The following is a 14472-nucleotide window of genomic DNA, read 5'->3' as shown; positions in this document are numbered from 1 at the left end:
TAAACTGATATGGCTTAAAATGCATGGTTTGAGTGCGATGGACATGATAATCAAAACCAAACAGAAGCTTATTTGCATTTAAAGAGGCATGCACGAAAACATCATGTTTCTGGTTTCACTCAAAATAGGTATTTTCAAAATTATGTAATAAATGATCTGTGGGTTATTTTGAGTTGAAACTTCACAGTCATATTCTAGGGACACCTGAGACTTGTATTACATCTTGTAAAATGGGGCATAATAGGTCTCCTTTAAGTATGTGCCTTCTCCAAAATTGTGTATTTTGTATCTTCTAATGTTATCAGCGTAGTAATTACAGTTAAAGGGATAGTTCACCCAAAAATAAAAATTACCCCATGATTCACTCACTCTTAAATCATCCTAGGTGTCTATGACTTTCTTCTTACAGATTAATACAATCATAATAATATAAAAAAATGTCCTGGCTCTTCCAAGCTTTATAATGGCAGTGTGGATGGCTGTTTAGATTTTGAAGTACAATAAAGTGTATCCATCCATCATAAAAAGGCCTATAACTTTATAACTTTATAAACCATATTCTTGTCGTACTAGTTCACAAGAGAGTTGCGTTCCAGCCGATGACATAGGATCAGGTGAGAATATTCTAGTCACAATTGCGAGTTTATATCATGACAGTTATAAAGTCAGAATTGCGAGTTTGTATCATGCAATTCTGAGAAAAAAAAAAGTCAGAATTGTGAGAAGTCGCAATAACCTTTTTTATTCAGTGGTGGAAATTTATTGGATTTCTTTCCCAGCTGTTTCACTTCACAGACCTAACCAACTGTGTTTTTGTAACCTTTTTTAACGTAAACTTGTGTTTGAAAGAGAACTTAGTTTAGTACTCATGTGCATGTGACAGCCAATTTCTGTGTGTGAGAACCAAGTTTTGTTTAGGAAAGGAAAGAAAAGCAAAGCAAAGGAAAACCAGTCTCCTCTCAGCTCATATTGAAATCCTCCAAAATTTTTCTTTAAAAATCCTTGTTTTGGTCTTAATTTCAACACCCATTCACTGCCATTATAAAGCTTGAAAGAGCCAAGACATTTTTAAATATAACTTTGACTGATTGTCTGAAAGAAGAAAGTGTTGTACACCTAGGATTGCTTGAGGGTGAGTAAATCATGAGATGATTTTTGTATGAATTATCCCTTTAATATCAGAAAACAGTGTGATTATATCACTTTTTTAATCATAGCCCTCAATTCAACACTTTCCATGTCACCAATACTGTGGGAAATCATGTTTGTTTAGTTGAAATCAACAACTTCTTTTTGATCTCCAGGTATGTTACTGGTCACTGCAGACACCCTTGGCCACGACTTCCACGTTTTCCAAGTCTTGACTCACCCATGGGCGTCTTCCCAGAGTGCGGTTCATCACCTATACACGCTTCACAGAGGAGAAACTGAGGCTAAGGTAAGAACACACATTTACAGTACATAAAAGCTTTTCCTTACTCTCAGCGCTGTCCTTTAGCACGCACATATGGTACAAACTCATAAACTTGTATCCTCCAAACGGAAGATGTATCAACAACAAAAAGAAACTGTTCAAGTTAAAAGTAATACATGGACAGTGTGGGATATTAATTCAAACTTCAAAGCTCCCTGTTCCATCCCTCGCTCACACGCACATGCCTATGTACACTCAGACTATTTTCGGGGGAGTTATTGAGATGAAATATTGCCTTTCCGGACTCTTTTAATCATTAGCATAATCATTTAAAGTCTTTCTGGGCCACCCACAACTGTTTACGGTTGCCTGTGCTTGTATGGCTCTGGAAATGTGCAATTTGAACATGCTTTTCATCGGCGGTGAATCCCTGCATGTTATCTAAATACTGTCAAGAGACATAAGGCTTGGTACCACTGAGCTCCAAAACATGGTTTTGCCGTCTTAGGCTTTTTTGTAGTATGTAGGACAGAAAAATCATCTGATTGATCTTCAAATATGAAAAATTGAGAGTGTAACTATATTCTGAACTACTGTTTTTATGTGTACTCAGTTCTTGGCTTCCTTCGCTTTGATATTAAATTCCACATGTGTCTTTGTGGTAATCTGAAGACTTAGTTACTGTTCAACTGTCCACCAACTAAAGGTTAAGAGCATCAGGGCTTTTCCACAGTCACAGCACATGAATTTTTTTTGTACCTGGAGAACTTTTGCCCCCGGTACAAAACGTTTTGTGAATTCGCGTGCTCTCAGCAGTTAGTCTTTGCTTATTCTAAAACTTCCTCCCCTGTGGCTCCCGTGTTCAGTTTTCAACACTCTGGAATCCGAAGACCTGAAAGTATTAGTGTTGCCAATGTGTTTTCAATCACCAAGGCTGCAAAAAAAGAGAAAAGTTGCTAAAAATACCTCAGACGGCTGGTGAGCGCTTAGATTGTGCTTCTGACCGGAGCTTTTAATCTTGCACCTTAGGGTCAAGCTTGGGGCTTGTAACACCTACGGTATCTTAGGCTATGAGGTCATGGACGAGAGGACATTCCCACTGGGACAATATGGTCGCGCTTGCGACTTTACACCACTCTCTCTTAAATCCCTGGAAATAGGCTCTTGGCAGGGCTGAATATAGTCTCCGTAATTTTCCCATTTCATCACAGTTTTATAAATTGCAAATGTAGAACAACTAATGGTGTTATTTGAAACCGAAATGTGCTTTGGAATTTGTCCATCCAGTTGGACAGATGTTTGTTGCATTTTAGTTCCACTTTAGCATAGTAAAACATAGTGTACAATTTACAACTAGAGCACAATTACTGCTTTACTGCTGTGAAAAGTAGAATTGTTTTATCACCTGGCAGGTTTGATTGCTTGGAGAAGTAACAACACACATCTACCACATGATTTTTAGCCACAAATCTTTATTATTTTATTTTATTTATTAAGTTTATGTGACTCGAAGCCCTAAATTTTATTTTATTATTATTATTTTTATTAATTTTACGTTATTTGAAGCCCATTTTATTTTATTGTATTTTACGTGATTTAAAGCCCCACATCTTTATTTTATTTTATTTTATTTTTTTAATAATTGTATGTGATTTGAAGCCCCAGTTTTTTTTTATTTTATTTATTTTCTTTTATTTTGTTATTTTCTTTTATTCTATTTTCATTTTTATTTACTATTTATCATATTGTTTTTTAATATGGTATAATTTTATTTTAATTTTCACTTTGTAATAGTCACTGTTTTTAATTCATTTTATTTTTACTAGTTTAATTATAATAAGAGATTAAAGGAAAGTGGTCTCAAAACATATGTGATCAAACATATTGATCATTCTTCTATTAATTCGTCCACATGCTTTTTTGCATTTCATTTAACGTTACTCAGGTTGAATAGTTGAAGCGGACATCTAAGGACATGATCTGATCATTAGTGTCTGCCAAGCCTAGGTAATCTATCTGGGTGCTTTAAAGTTTAATTTACTTTTGTGATCTATTGGGTTATTGCACAAATCAGTTTGGGAAATAACTGCAGTGATTTAGTGTTCCTCTCTCCTAAATGCTGTTTCATCCATTTAGCCTTGCAGCTGTTCCACCACAATATCTCCTATGTTGGCAAATTGTAAGGTTTTATTTGCTTAAGTAGAACTAATATTTATTCCAAAAGGGCCTAGACCCTTACTTACTCAGCTAGTGTCATGTTTGGATATGCACACAAACCTGATCTCTGCTCTAGTTCATAGACTCTCACTCTCGCAGTCACACTGACACGTCCGATGTCTAAAAGCATGCCAGACATATTTCCCCCAATTTAAATCCTTCATTACATGACAAATATTAACACTGCGGTGGAATAAAAACTGTACTTACTGTATTTAACTGTATTTATTAACCGTCTGGTATTGTATTGGTCATTTCAGACTAAAAAAATTGCTACTTCATCGGAATGATACGAAACTCGATGCCATTTATAGCAGTCACTATGTGATCACAAAAAAAAACAAAAAACCTTGGACTTGATTTGAAATGGTTGTACAAAAAATAGTCACACTTGTGTTGTTCCCGGTCAAAAATGACCGCCATTGGAAATGAATGGGAAATACGGAAAAATACAAAAATACAGAGAATTTTTTGTGTGTACAATCCACAAATCATTCACGATGCAGAAAAAGAGTGCACAGCAATGAAGGGGTGACGCTCTAAAATATCGAAAGTGCAAAATAGTCGCACCCCCCCACACAAACACACACACACACAAACACACACACACACACACACACACACACACACACACACACACACACACACACACACACACACACACACACACACACATACATGAGCTAGTGTGACTGTGACACAAAAAAATCTAACGCTATTTAAATAAATTGTCTTTGAGATAGTCTAAACGTATATCCAAATCCACAACCTAATAAAAATAAGTCATTATGTCTACAAACAACTAGAGAATTTTTAAGCCTTTTATATAGAGCTATCTAGTGGCTAAACCATGTGTAACAAAATGTCTTTCTCTGTGTTCAGGTTTGACTGTAGTAAAATTAATGCAAACACTGACATTTTCAACAAAAAAAAAATCTAAACCTATAAAAAAAATTGTCTTTGGGAATATCTAAATGTATGTCCAAATCCACAACGTAATAAAAATAAGTCATTATGTCTACAAACAACTAGAGAATTTATAAGCCTTTTATATAGAGATATCTAGTGGCTAAACCATGGAGTTTTACTCCGACCAGATTGCACTAATCTGACTTCAAAAATTGGACTTTAAAGGCATTGTCTACATTTTAACATGAAATACTGCCATAATTGAAAAGTAATATAAAAATGTTAGAAAAATTCTCTCAAAATACAAAACAAACAAGGAAAAATATTATGGAACAAAATATATTATATTGATTTTATTGACAATAAAAAAAGTTACATTTCAGGTGTTCCATCACTTTTGACTGTGAACAACACAAGTGTGACTCCCAGAATAACAATATCAGAGGGTTAAGCCCATTAAAGTGCTTTTTCCCTTCTTTTTTGTGTTTTAGCAATTCACTTTGTCCTTTTACCCTTGAAGTGCACTCTCAGCCAGGTGAAAAAGGCCAAATTGTAAGTTGGGTACTGGCCCGTGGGTGAAGTTTAAATTCTTTTCGTTCCTGCTCCTTATACTGAAGGTGTGATTACCTTACCCGGCACCTCCAGGCATGGCAGAGAGCTGGAACCGAGCGTGTAAAACATTCTCATTTTCCCTCCTTTGTGAGCACAGGGCCGAGGTGGCCCGCAGGTCCGCTGAGATGAGAAAGGTGGTTAATCTGTCACTGGCTCATGCCAGGTTTGCTGCCTGGCCATGCGTTGGCTTTGATCTGGCATTGTAAACAGCGCAAACTGCAGAAAGCAAGCACCCTCCAAGACGCATTATCTTGTACAGAACAAATAAAAGGAGTGATAATGCCTTGTGGGCGGACGCAGGCACCCGGCCTTATCTGGCTGGCTGATTGACTGTGCTTGTGCTGACTCCCAGCTCGCTCCAGACTGACCTTAGTGTGCGTGAAGGTAAATAACCCACAAGGCTGTGTTGCCTGAAGCCATACACTGTTTTAGCTGTTCTGAGCAGCACATGACTGACCAAACAGCTCATTTGATTTGTGTCTGATTAACTGATTTAAAGATCTCAGTCCTTGTCTTTGCTCACCTGAATCTTATTTTTACACCTCCAGGTTGAGCATCGTCATCCCTGAACAGGAAACAGTTCATTGATCTTGATTCATTTGCTCATCTTTGGGTTGGCGTTTTCAACGTGAGACTGATCTGAGACAGATAGAGCAGAATGACCCAGAATCAGACAGATCTCCAGACAGCTGCATTCCAGTAGCTGATGGCTATCCATAAAAAGTGCCGTAAAAAAGCCATTAGCTGAACCTTGCTGATGGCAGAGAGCTCTATGGTAAAGCCAAGTGTAAAATTTGTGGACCATGTGTTGGGGAAGGTCTACCATCAATTCATAGAGCTTCTTATGTTCAGAAACAGTCAGAAGACACTGTCTTCTAAAATTATGCTCATGACGTAAGATGCTGAAAAAACAGGGTGTGATTCGACAGCCATCAGGCTCATGCATACACAGACCAACAATTTAAAAATAACGTAGACTGAACATAAGAGTGTTGCTGTTTCATGGATTGTCTGTTTTAAAGGTTGTATCAGCGATTTCTAGCCTGAAACATAAAGTGTCAAATTCAGCTGACCTTTCTTCACGATCCGCTCGCTGCCTGCCCCATAAATTGTCTGTGAAAAAACCGCGTCTCTCTGGTCAGCCTAGGGTCCGAGATATGCCAAAAAAACAATCGGCACTACCAACCTTTCCACAGATAAACAAACAGTGTTCCAACCAATCAGCGTCAGGGGTTTGGTGTTGTGGACTTTCGCTCCGCCTCCCTCACATCCCTGCACCAGTAGGAAAGTCCACAACACCAAACCCCTGACGCTGATTGGTTGGAACACTGTTTGTTTATCTGTGGAAAGGTTGGTAGTGCCGATTGTTTTTTTGGCATATCTCAGACCCTAGGCTGACCAGAGAGACGCGGTTTTTTCACAGACAATTTATGGGGCAGGCAGCGAGCGGATCGTGAAGAAAGGTCAGCTGAAATTGACACTTTGTTTTAGGCTAGAAATCGCTGATACAACCTTTAAGATATTTATAAATACAAAAGCTAGTTAGATATTCAGGTTTTTCACACCGGCAACCAAGATCTGGTGTTCAGTTCTGAAACCTCTTCATCCCAGTGCCTAGGCGTGATTACCAACACCTCTTTCTCATTCCTCTCAAACGTTTCGCAAAACATTTTTTAGAGATTTTATCTGTTTATCTTTGCCAGAAACTCTTTATGAAAACATCATCTTTCTTATGACTAACACTAGTGAAAATTCCAACAGAAGTCAGGTTGCATTCCTTAAAGTTGGCATGAAGTGAAAGTCTGTTTTCCAAATGCATGTCATTAGTCATATTGTGGGTGATTCATGTGCGCATGTTTTATTTGAACAGCTTTTCAGGTCTGCTTTCATCCAATTAATAAGCAATGGTTAGAACCAAGTCTTAACAATGTTTTTTTTTTTTTTCAATAAATTGTTTAAAGGATTAAACAAATCACTTCCAGAACAAACATGTACAAATAATTTACTCACCCCTTTCTCATCGAAGATGTTCATGTCTTTCTTTCTTCAGTCATAAAGAAATGTTTTTTGAGGAAAACATTTCAGGAATTTTCTCCATATAGTGGACTTCTCTGGTGCCCGCAAGTTTGAACTTCTAAAACGCAGTTTAAATGCAGCTTCAAAGGGCCTTATCTAGTGAAATCTGTTATTAACCTGTTTTAACCACGAATGCTCATTTTGTGTAGCTCTGCGGTGCTCATGCATACTCTGTGCACTCTGGTTCTTGAAAGTTAGGGTATGTCGAAAAACTCCCATTTCATGTTCTCCTAAAACTTAAAAAGTACTGACCCAGTGTTTACAAAGTGAACGTGCAAAGATCAAACGCTCTTAACAGAAAAAGGTAAAACAGCGATGTAGGGTGATTTTGAAAAATTAGATGGGAGTTTTTCGACATAAACTAACTGTATTGAACCAGAGTGCACAGAGTCTACTTCGCAGAGCTAGACAAAATGAGCATTTTTGGTTTAAGTGTATAAATTGTAATTTAAAAAACAAAACATAACCAATCATTTCACTAGATACAACCCTTCTTCCTCAGCTGGGATTGTTTATAGCCCTTTGAAGCTGCATTTAAACTGCATTTTGGAAATTCTAATTCTCGGCCCCATAGAAGTCCACTATATGAAGAGAAATCTTGAAATGTTTTCCTCCAAAAAACATCACTTCTTTACGACTGAAGAAAGAAAGACAGACATGAACATCTTGGATAACAAGGGGTGAGTAAATCATCTGTATATTTTTGTTCTGGAAGTGAACTAATCCCTTGAATGTATGTCCTAATACATAAGAAGATACCTAAGAAGTAACAGATACCACTTTTAAGCCAAATTTTGAAGCAAAGGCATTGCCATATTGTTCATACTGTTCATTCAAGACCCAACACTCAAAAAACATCCTGTAATTTTGATTTCATACATATTGTTCGTTTTCGAATCCGAATCCAACTCAAATCTGAAAGTTGAGTGTGAGCTTCATCTTTGTCTTCTCTTACCCTTGGTCTAGGTGCAGGACATCTGCTTCAGCCACGACTGTCGGTGGGTGGTGATCAGTACTCTTCGTGGTACCTCTCATGTCTTTCCCATCAACCCGTATGGTGGACCGCCATGCGCACGCACGCACATGTCTCCACGTGTGGTCAATCGCATGAGCCGTTTCCAGAAGAGTGCCGGACTGGAGGAGATCGAGCAAGAACTGAGCAGCAAACAGGGCGGCCGATGTAGCCCCATTCCTGGACTCTCTAGTAGCCCATCTGGATCACCACTACATGGTTAGCAAACACCTTTTTTTTTGTTAAATTTTTAATTACTCTGGACTATTTTAGGCACATAGCACTGAAACCCTAATGTAATTGTTAGAATGGCCAAGGATCAGCAATCTCTATGTAAAACTGATCATGCAGACCAAACCGTAAATCGTAGGGACTTGAAACTTGGGGGTATGGTAGTACTCACACCGCCAACAACGTCACCAAGGCTCACCCCAATCGGCCTGACAGGGGCGCTACAGCATTTAAAAGCACCAAATTGCTCGTAACTCTAATAAACAGTCAGACGCAGACTCAAGCCTTTAATGTCGTTGGAATCCTTGGCTCACATTAGATTAGATCGTGAGCCTGGCGAAAACTACTTTTGCGATCAGTTCTAGGTTTTTTGGTTCGGTCTAGGTTTTTCCTTGATTCATCTTCAAAACACAAATTAAGATATTTTTGCAACTGACACAAAAAAGGAAGTAAGGACATCGTTGAAATAGTCCATGTGACATCAGTGGTTCAACTGTAATTTTCTGAAGCTACGAGAATTCTACGAGAAAAAGAAAATGAAATCGTTCAAGAATTTCTTCTCTTCCGTGTCAGTGTTTGACATACGTTCATGAGAGAACCACAACACACATATGGTACTGACACAGAAGCTGGCACTCTGACGTAGAACGTTCATCTCTCTTATTTCTTCATCTGTATATTCTGGTTCAAATAAGTAAGGATGGGCAAAAAAATCGTAAGTTGTCCTCTCTGTTGAAATCTTCAGACGTGTTTCAGACCAGGTTCTACATCAGAACGCCAGCGTCGTGATACTCTCCTGAACGTCCAGCAAAGTCTGACATGGAAGAGAAGAAATTTTTGAATAAACTAGTAGTTTTTGTTCTCTTTGCATACAAAAAGTATTCTCGTAGCTTCATAAAATTAAGGTTGGATTATTTTAACAATCCTTACTTCCTTTCTCGGCCTTGACACGTCGGTTGCATTGCTGACTATGCAGGGTCAGAAAATGCTTGGATTTCACAAAAAATACCATAATTTGTGTTCTGAAGGTGAGCGAAGATCTTACTGGTTTGGAACGACATGAGGGTAAGTAATTAATGACCAAATTTTCCTTTTTGGGTGAACTCTCCCTTTAAGAGTTACATTTCTCATGTATCTTGCTAGAAGTTGAAATGTAGCTAGTAGATCCTGGCCAGTCAGGAGTTAATCGAGTCACCCTAGTAGACCTTGCGATTGAGTCTGTTGACCTCTGTCACAACACTGTGATGTTTGTCAAACACTGTCCCTGGCTGCAAACACACTCTCACTGACCATGTCTGACCGTTACGTACATACACACCCACCGCCTGCACACACACTTCTCATCTCTGAGCTGATTGCCACAGGAGCTGGCACGCCTGTCAGTGTTGTTTGCCCATCAGCACTCCCCACTCCATAAAGCAGAGGTCTTGATTAATCAATACCCCCGTGCTCGCCCAAAGCATCCCGCTGATACGTACTCAGGGAGACTCCAGTCAGCTGCAGGGTGTTTGGAGAGCTTCCCAAAGGGTTCAAGAGAGCTTCGCTTACTCTGTCACCCAAAGTCATATGTCAGATGACACCATACTGACACTTCAAAAAATTGTTTACAGAATTACTTCAAATAAATGTAAATTGGTGAAATGTAAAAGCTTCAATATAATACATCAAAATAATTTATTTGGCTACTGCATTGTGTCTTGCTATGGAAGCCCGTTACTGCCACTGAATAAAATATAAAAACGGTAACTTTTTAACTCACAATTCTGACGTTTTTCTCAGTATTGTGTGATATAAACGCACAATAACTCTGTTATAAAGTTATTGTGTTATAAAGTTAAAATTGTGAGACTTAAACTTGAAATTCTAAGAAATAATAAAATAGCAAAAAAAATTAACACAGTTCTAGAATTTTTTTCTCAGAATTGAGATATAAACTTGCAATTCTGAGAACATATTATTTTTTTTTCCTCTCAGGTTTATATCTCCCAGTTCTGAGAAAAAAATGTCGTCATCATCATATAAACTCACAATTGTGAGTTATAAAGTCAATTGCAAAATAAAAACTCAAAATTCTGACTTTTTTCTTGCAAATCTGAGTTTGTATCTCGCAATTCTGACTTTTCACACAATTCTGATAATAATCTCATCATTCTGAGGGGAAAAGTCAGAATTGCAAGATACAAACACGCATTTGCGAATTGCGTGACACAAATGTGCAATTTTGACTTTTTTCACACATTTTTTTTTCTCAAAATTGAGAACAATTGAGAATTATGAAGTTAAAATTTTGAGATATGAAGTAAGAATTGTGTGATTACAAACTTGGAATTGCAAGATATAAACTTAAAACTGTTAAAGTCACTTTTTTCTGGCAAATGCGAGTTTGTATATTGCAATTCTGGCTTTTTTCACGCAATTCTGACTTTTTTTCTCAGTATTGGGAGATATAAACTCGCTATTTGTGGGTAAAGTCTAATTTTGAGGGAAAAAATGTTATGTTCTCAGAATTGCGAGTTTATATCTCATTCTGAGGAAAAAAGTCAAAATTGCAAGATTACACTCGGATTTGCGACTTTCAGACTTTTTTTCTTGCAATTCTGACTTTATAACTCACAATTGTGTGTATATCATGCAATTATGATTTTATTTCTGACAATTTTGAGAAGAAAAAGAATTGTGTGCTTATCTCGGAAAAAAAATCTGAATTGCAAATTTGTATCACTCAATTCAGAGAAAAAAGTTAGATAAAAACTTGCAATAAACTATTTTTTATTTATTTTTTTATTCAGTGGCAAAAATGGCTTCAATATCTTGCTGATTTTCAGCATTAACATTTTTTTTAAAAACAAGTTAAAATTTAAATTTGATTGACTATATAAATGTAATTTAATTTATTGAATTTATTTATGTAATTAAATTTTATTTTATTTTAGAATCCACTTTTATCCAAATCTAAATAAATGCAAATCTAAGTATTAAAATAGTCAAATTGACTGCTGCATTGCATTTTACTGATTTACAGTGTCTACTATTATATTTAATATATATAATTTTCTATTACATTCTCCTCCTTTTCTTTTAAATAATGATATAATTAATTTAAGTGACTTTTGACGGTATCAAGAAAATGTTTGTTTTTTCCCTTTGAGTCGAGCAAAGCTGTGACATCACAGGGCCGGAATGTTTGGCGTCCCGTGTAGGGATGGTTACCAGCAGCCGTGAAAGTGGGCCTCAGAAGCCCTGTCGTAAATCAGACTCACTTTTCAAAGCCAGGCATTAGATGCACCTGTCAACAATTAGTCCTATCAGCTTCAGCCCGATGAGACACTTTGACAACAGGGTTCTGAGGTGACATTTTTTGTACTGGGAACAGGATGGGGGAATCTAAGAAACAGAAGTCTGAGGCAGCTCGTATGCCTTAGAGGCAAACCTTAGACTGTCCGGATTTTATAACCTCAAGGATCATTCCATAATTCCTTAAGCCAAAAGATGGGAGGATAGCAGGATGTGGCTTTTGAATTAAGATGAAACGTGTGGGGGAGAAAGGGAGACAAAGTGGTCTGCACTTTTCCGTAGTCCCTCAGGGCCTCTCCTATGGGCTCATACTTGGAGCTGGAATGCTCGAGCCACTGCCGGAGATGTTTGCTGTATTTGCAAACCAGTCATTAATTTTTTTTTACTTTCTTGTTTACGATTTTGTTCTTGATTACAAAATACACATTGCTCTTCTTCACACTTTTAACTAGACCTTTCCTAACATGCTACACATTTGTTTAATAAACTGAATTGCAGTGAAATTAATTCTTAATCATTTTTATTCAATTGTAATTTCATAGATTTAAAATTGCCTGCATTTATTTAATCAAAAACACAGTGAAACTGCAATACTATTATTATATTATTAATTTTTTTTTAAACAGCCGTTTCTATTTCTAAATATTACTGTTTTACTGTACTTTTGAATAAAAACAGTGATTGATTTTTTTAAAATAAATAAACCCTTGGTAAACATAAGAGACTTAAAATAAAATAAAAAATAAAAGTTATTAATATCCTTTTTTCACTCAAATGTTATATTATACATTACAGACAAAAGTTTTTGAACAGTAAGATTTTGAATGTTTTTTTTTTTGTAAAGAAGTCGCAATTCTGTTTTTTTTTCATTCAAAATCTTAGTCAAAAGTTTTTGAACAGTAAGATTTTGAATGTTTTTTTTTTGTAAAGAAGTCGCAATTCTCCCCTCAAAATTGAACTTTAACTAGAAATTGCAAGTTTATATTTCCCAATTCTAAAAAAAAAATCTGAACTGTCTGAAAAAAGTCAGAATTTCGAGTTTTTAACTTGCAACTCTTGCTTTATAACTGACAATTGCGAGTTTATATCTCACAATTCTGACTTTATAGTTTGCAGTTGAGAGTTATATCTCGCAATTCTGAGAAAATAAGAAGAATTGCGAGATAGAAACTCACATTTGCACGAAAAAAAGTCCATTTTTAGTTTTTATCTTGCAATTCTGACTGTATTTCTTTTAAATCCTTCTGCTCACTTAGCCTGCATTTATTTGATCCAAAGTACAGCAAAAACATACAAATTTTGAAATAATTTTACTATTTAAATTAACTGTTTTCTATTTTAACATTTTTTTTAAATGTAATTTATTCCTGTGATGTTATTGCTGAATTTTCAGCATCATTACTCCAGTCTTCAGTGTCACATGATCCTTTATAAATCATTCTAATATGCTGATTTGGTGCTCAAGAAACATTATTATTATTATTATTAATGTTGAAAACAGTTGTGCTGTTTAATATATTTGTGTAAAGCACAATACAGTATATTTTTTCTTTGAGTAGAAAGTTCATAGTCACTTTTGATCAATTTAATGCATCTTTGCTGAATAAAGTATTATAAAAAGTAAAATATAAAAATAAACTTTTGCTTAAAAACGATGTAACACTAAACAATGTAATGACAACAGGATTTCTACAAATAAATAACAATTTCAGCATTTTCCTTCTCTAGAAAACAGCATTTTACGTCATCGCTAAACCAGCAAAATTGTTTTTGTGGTTGTCACACTTTTAAATCCTTTTCCGCCATGATTAGTTATCAGGCACAAAAAGAGAAAAGGCTATCAGCGTCACTTTCCGTTTGCTTTTCCGTCAGTTTTGTTCATTTTTGGGTCTGTGAGCGCGAACGGAGGCGGCAAAAATAAATGATTGTTAAGAAAAGCTGCTGCGCAGTAGCCACAACAGTAGACTGGCAATTGTCTCCTGTGACAACTCATTGATTTAGGGAAGGAACTAGAGAAGTACACATCCTTCAGAGCTGGCACTCTGTAAAAATAGAAACCACAATCGGGCTTTCTTCTCTCCCAGTTTAATTGTGGAGTTTTTTCAATCTATTTTAGGCGCCACATCCCCTTCGCCTTAGGTCCATGGCATTGTTAGATAATTCAACAAGTCTCTCTTTGTTCGGCGCTGCTAACAGACAGTTAATTCATTCGCTTAGGTGCTGATTTCTGCTAAGTTGTTTTGTCAGTATGCCTTTTTTCTACCTAAATGCCAAAAGAAAATGCTTTTTGAAGCATAACTGTTGTATGGTTTCCATTCGCGCGAGTGTTTAGGGCACATGTGGCTTTGGTAGCCATGCTGTGCAGCGGTTAAGCTCTGTGTCGGCCATGCGCGAGGATGTGAGGAGTGCGATGGAAAGAGCCGTCTGGACTGAGGCGGTCACATCAGCTTGGCGCTTACAGGAAATTCAGTGTCGGTTTGACAAAACTTGGTGGTCTCTCTCTGCGCGTATGTTCATTGACTATTTTGAAAGGAAAAACAAGGTGCAACAGGAAGCTGTTAATTCGCTGTTATTGAGTTGGGGATAACGGGATACTTCCTTTGAGCCATTTAATGTCAGCATACGGCTTGTTTGGGTTTCAGGCTTGTTTTATCAGTAACTACGCCTGTTTACACCATTCATCATCTTAAAGCAAAAACAGCCAGAC

General features: G+C 36.7%; 1 protein-coding gene across 1 annotated transcript in view; it reads left to right on the top strand.

Annotated features, from left to right (window-relative positions):
• The window catches only part of bcas3 (BCAS3 microtubule associated cell migration factor), a 181664-nt gene that overhangs the window by 72797 nt on the left and 94395 nt on the right, over window positions 1-14472 (top strand). Inside the window, exons 14-15 of the mRNA XM_073817326.1 lie at window positions 1305-1438; window positions 8195-8459. Of these exons, the coding sequence (XP_073673427.1) occupies window positions 1305-1438; window positions 8195-8459 (399 nt within the window). The remainder of the gene's footprint in view (window positions 1-1304; window positions 1439-8194; window positions 8460-14472) is intronic.

This window comes from Garra rufa, chromosome 14, assembly GCF_049309525.1.
Source record: "Garra rufa chromosome 14, GarRuf1.0, whole genome shotgun sequence".
NCBI classification, from domain to species: Eukaryota; Metazoa; Chordata; class Actinopteri; order Cypriniformes; family Cyprinidae; genus Garra; species Garra rufa.
Note: the sequence above shows the minus strand (reverse complement) of the source record. Positions and strands in the feature narration are given on the sequence as shown.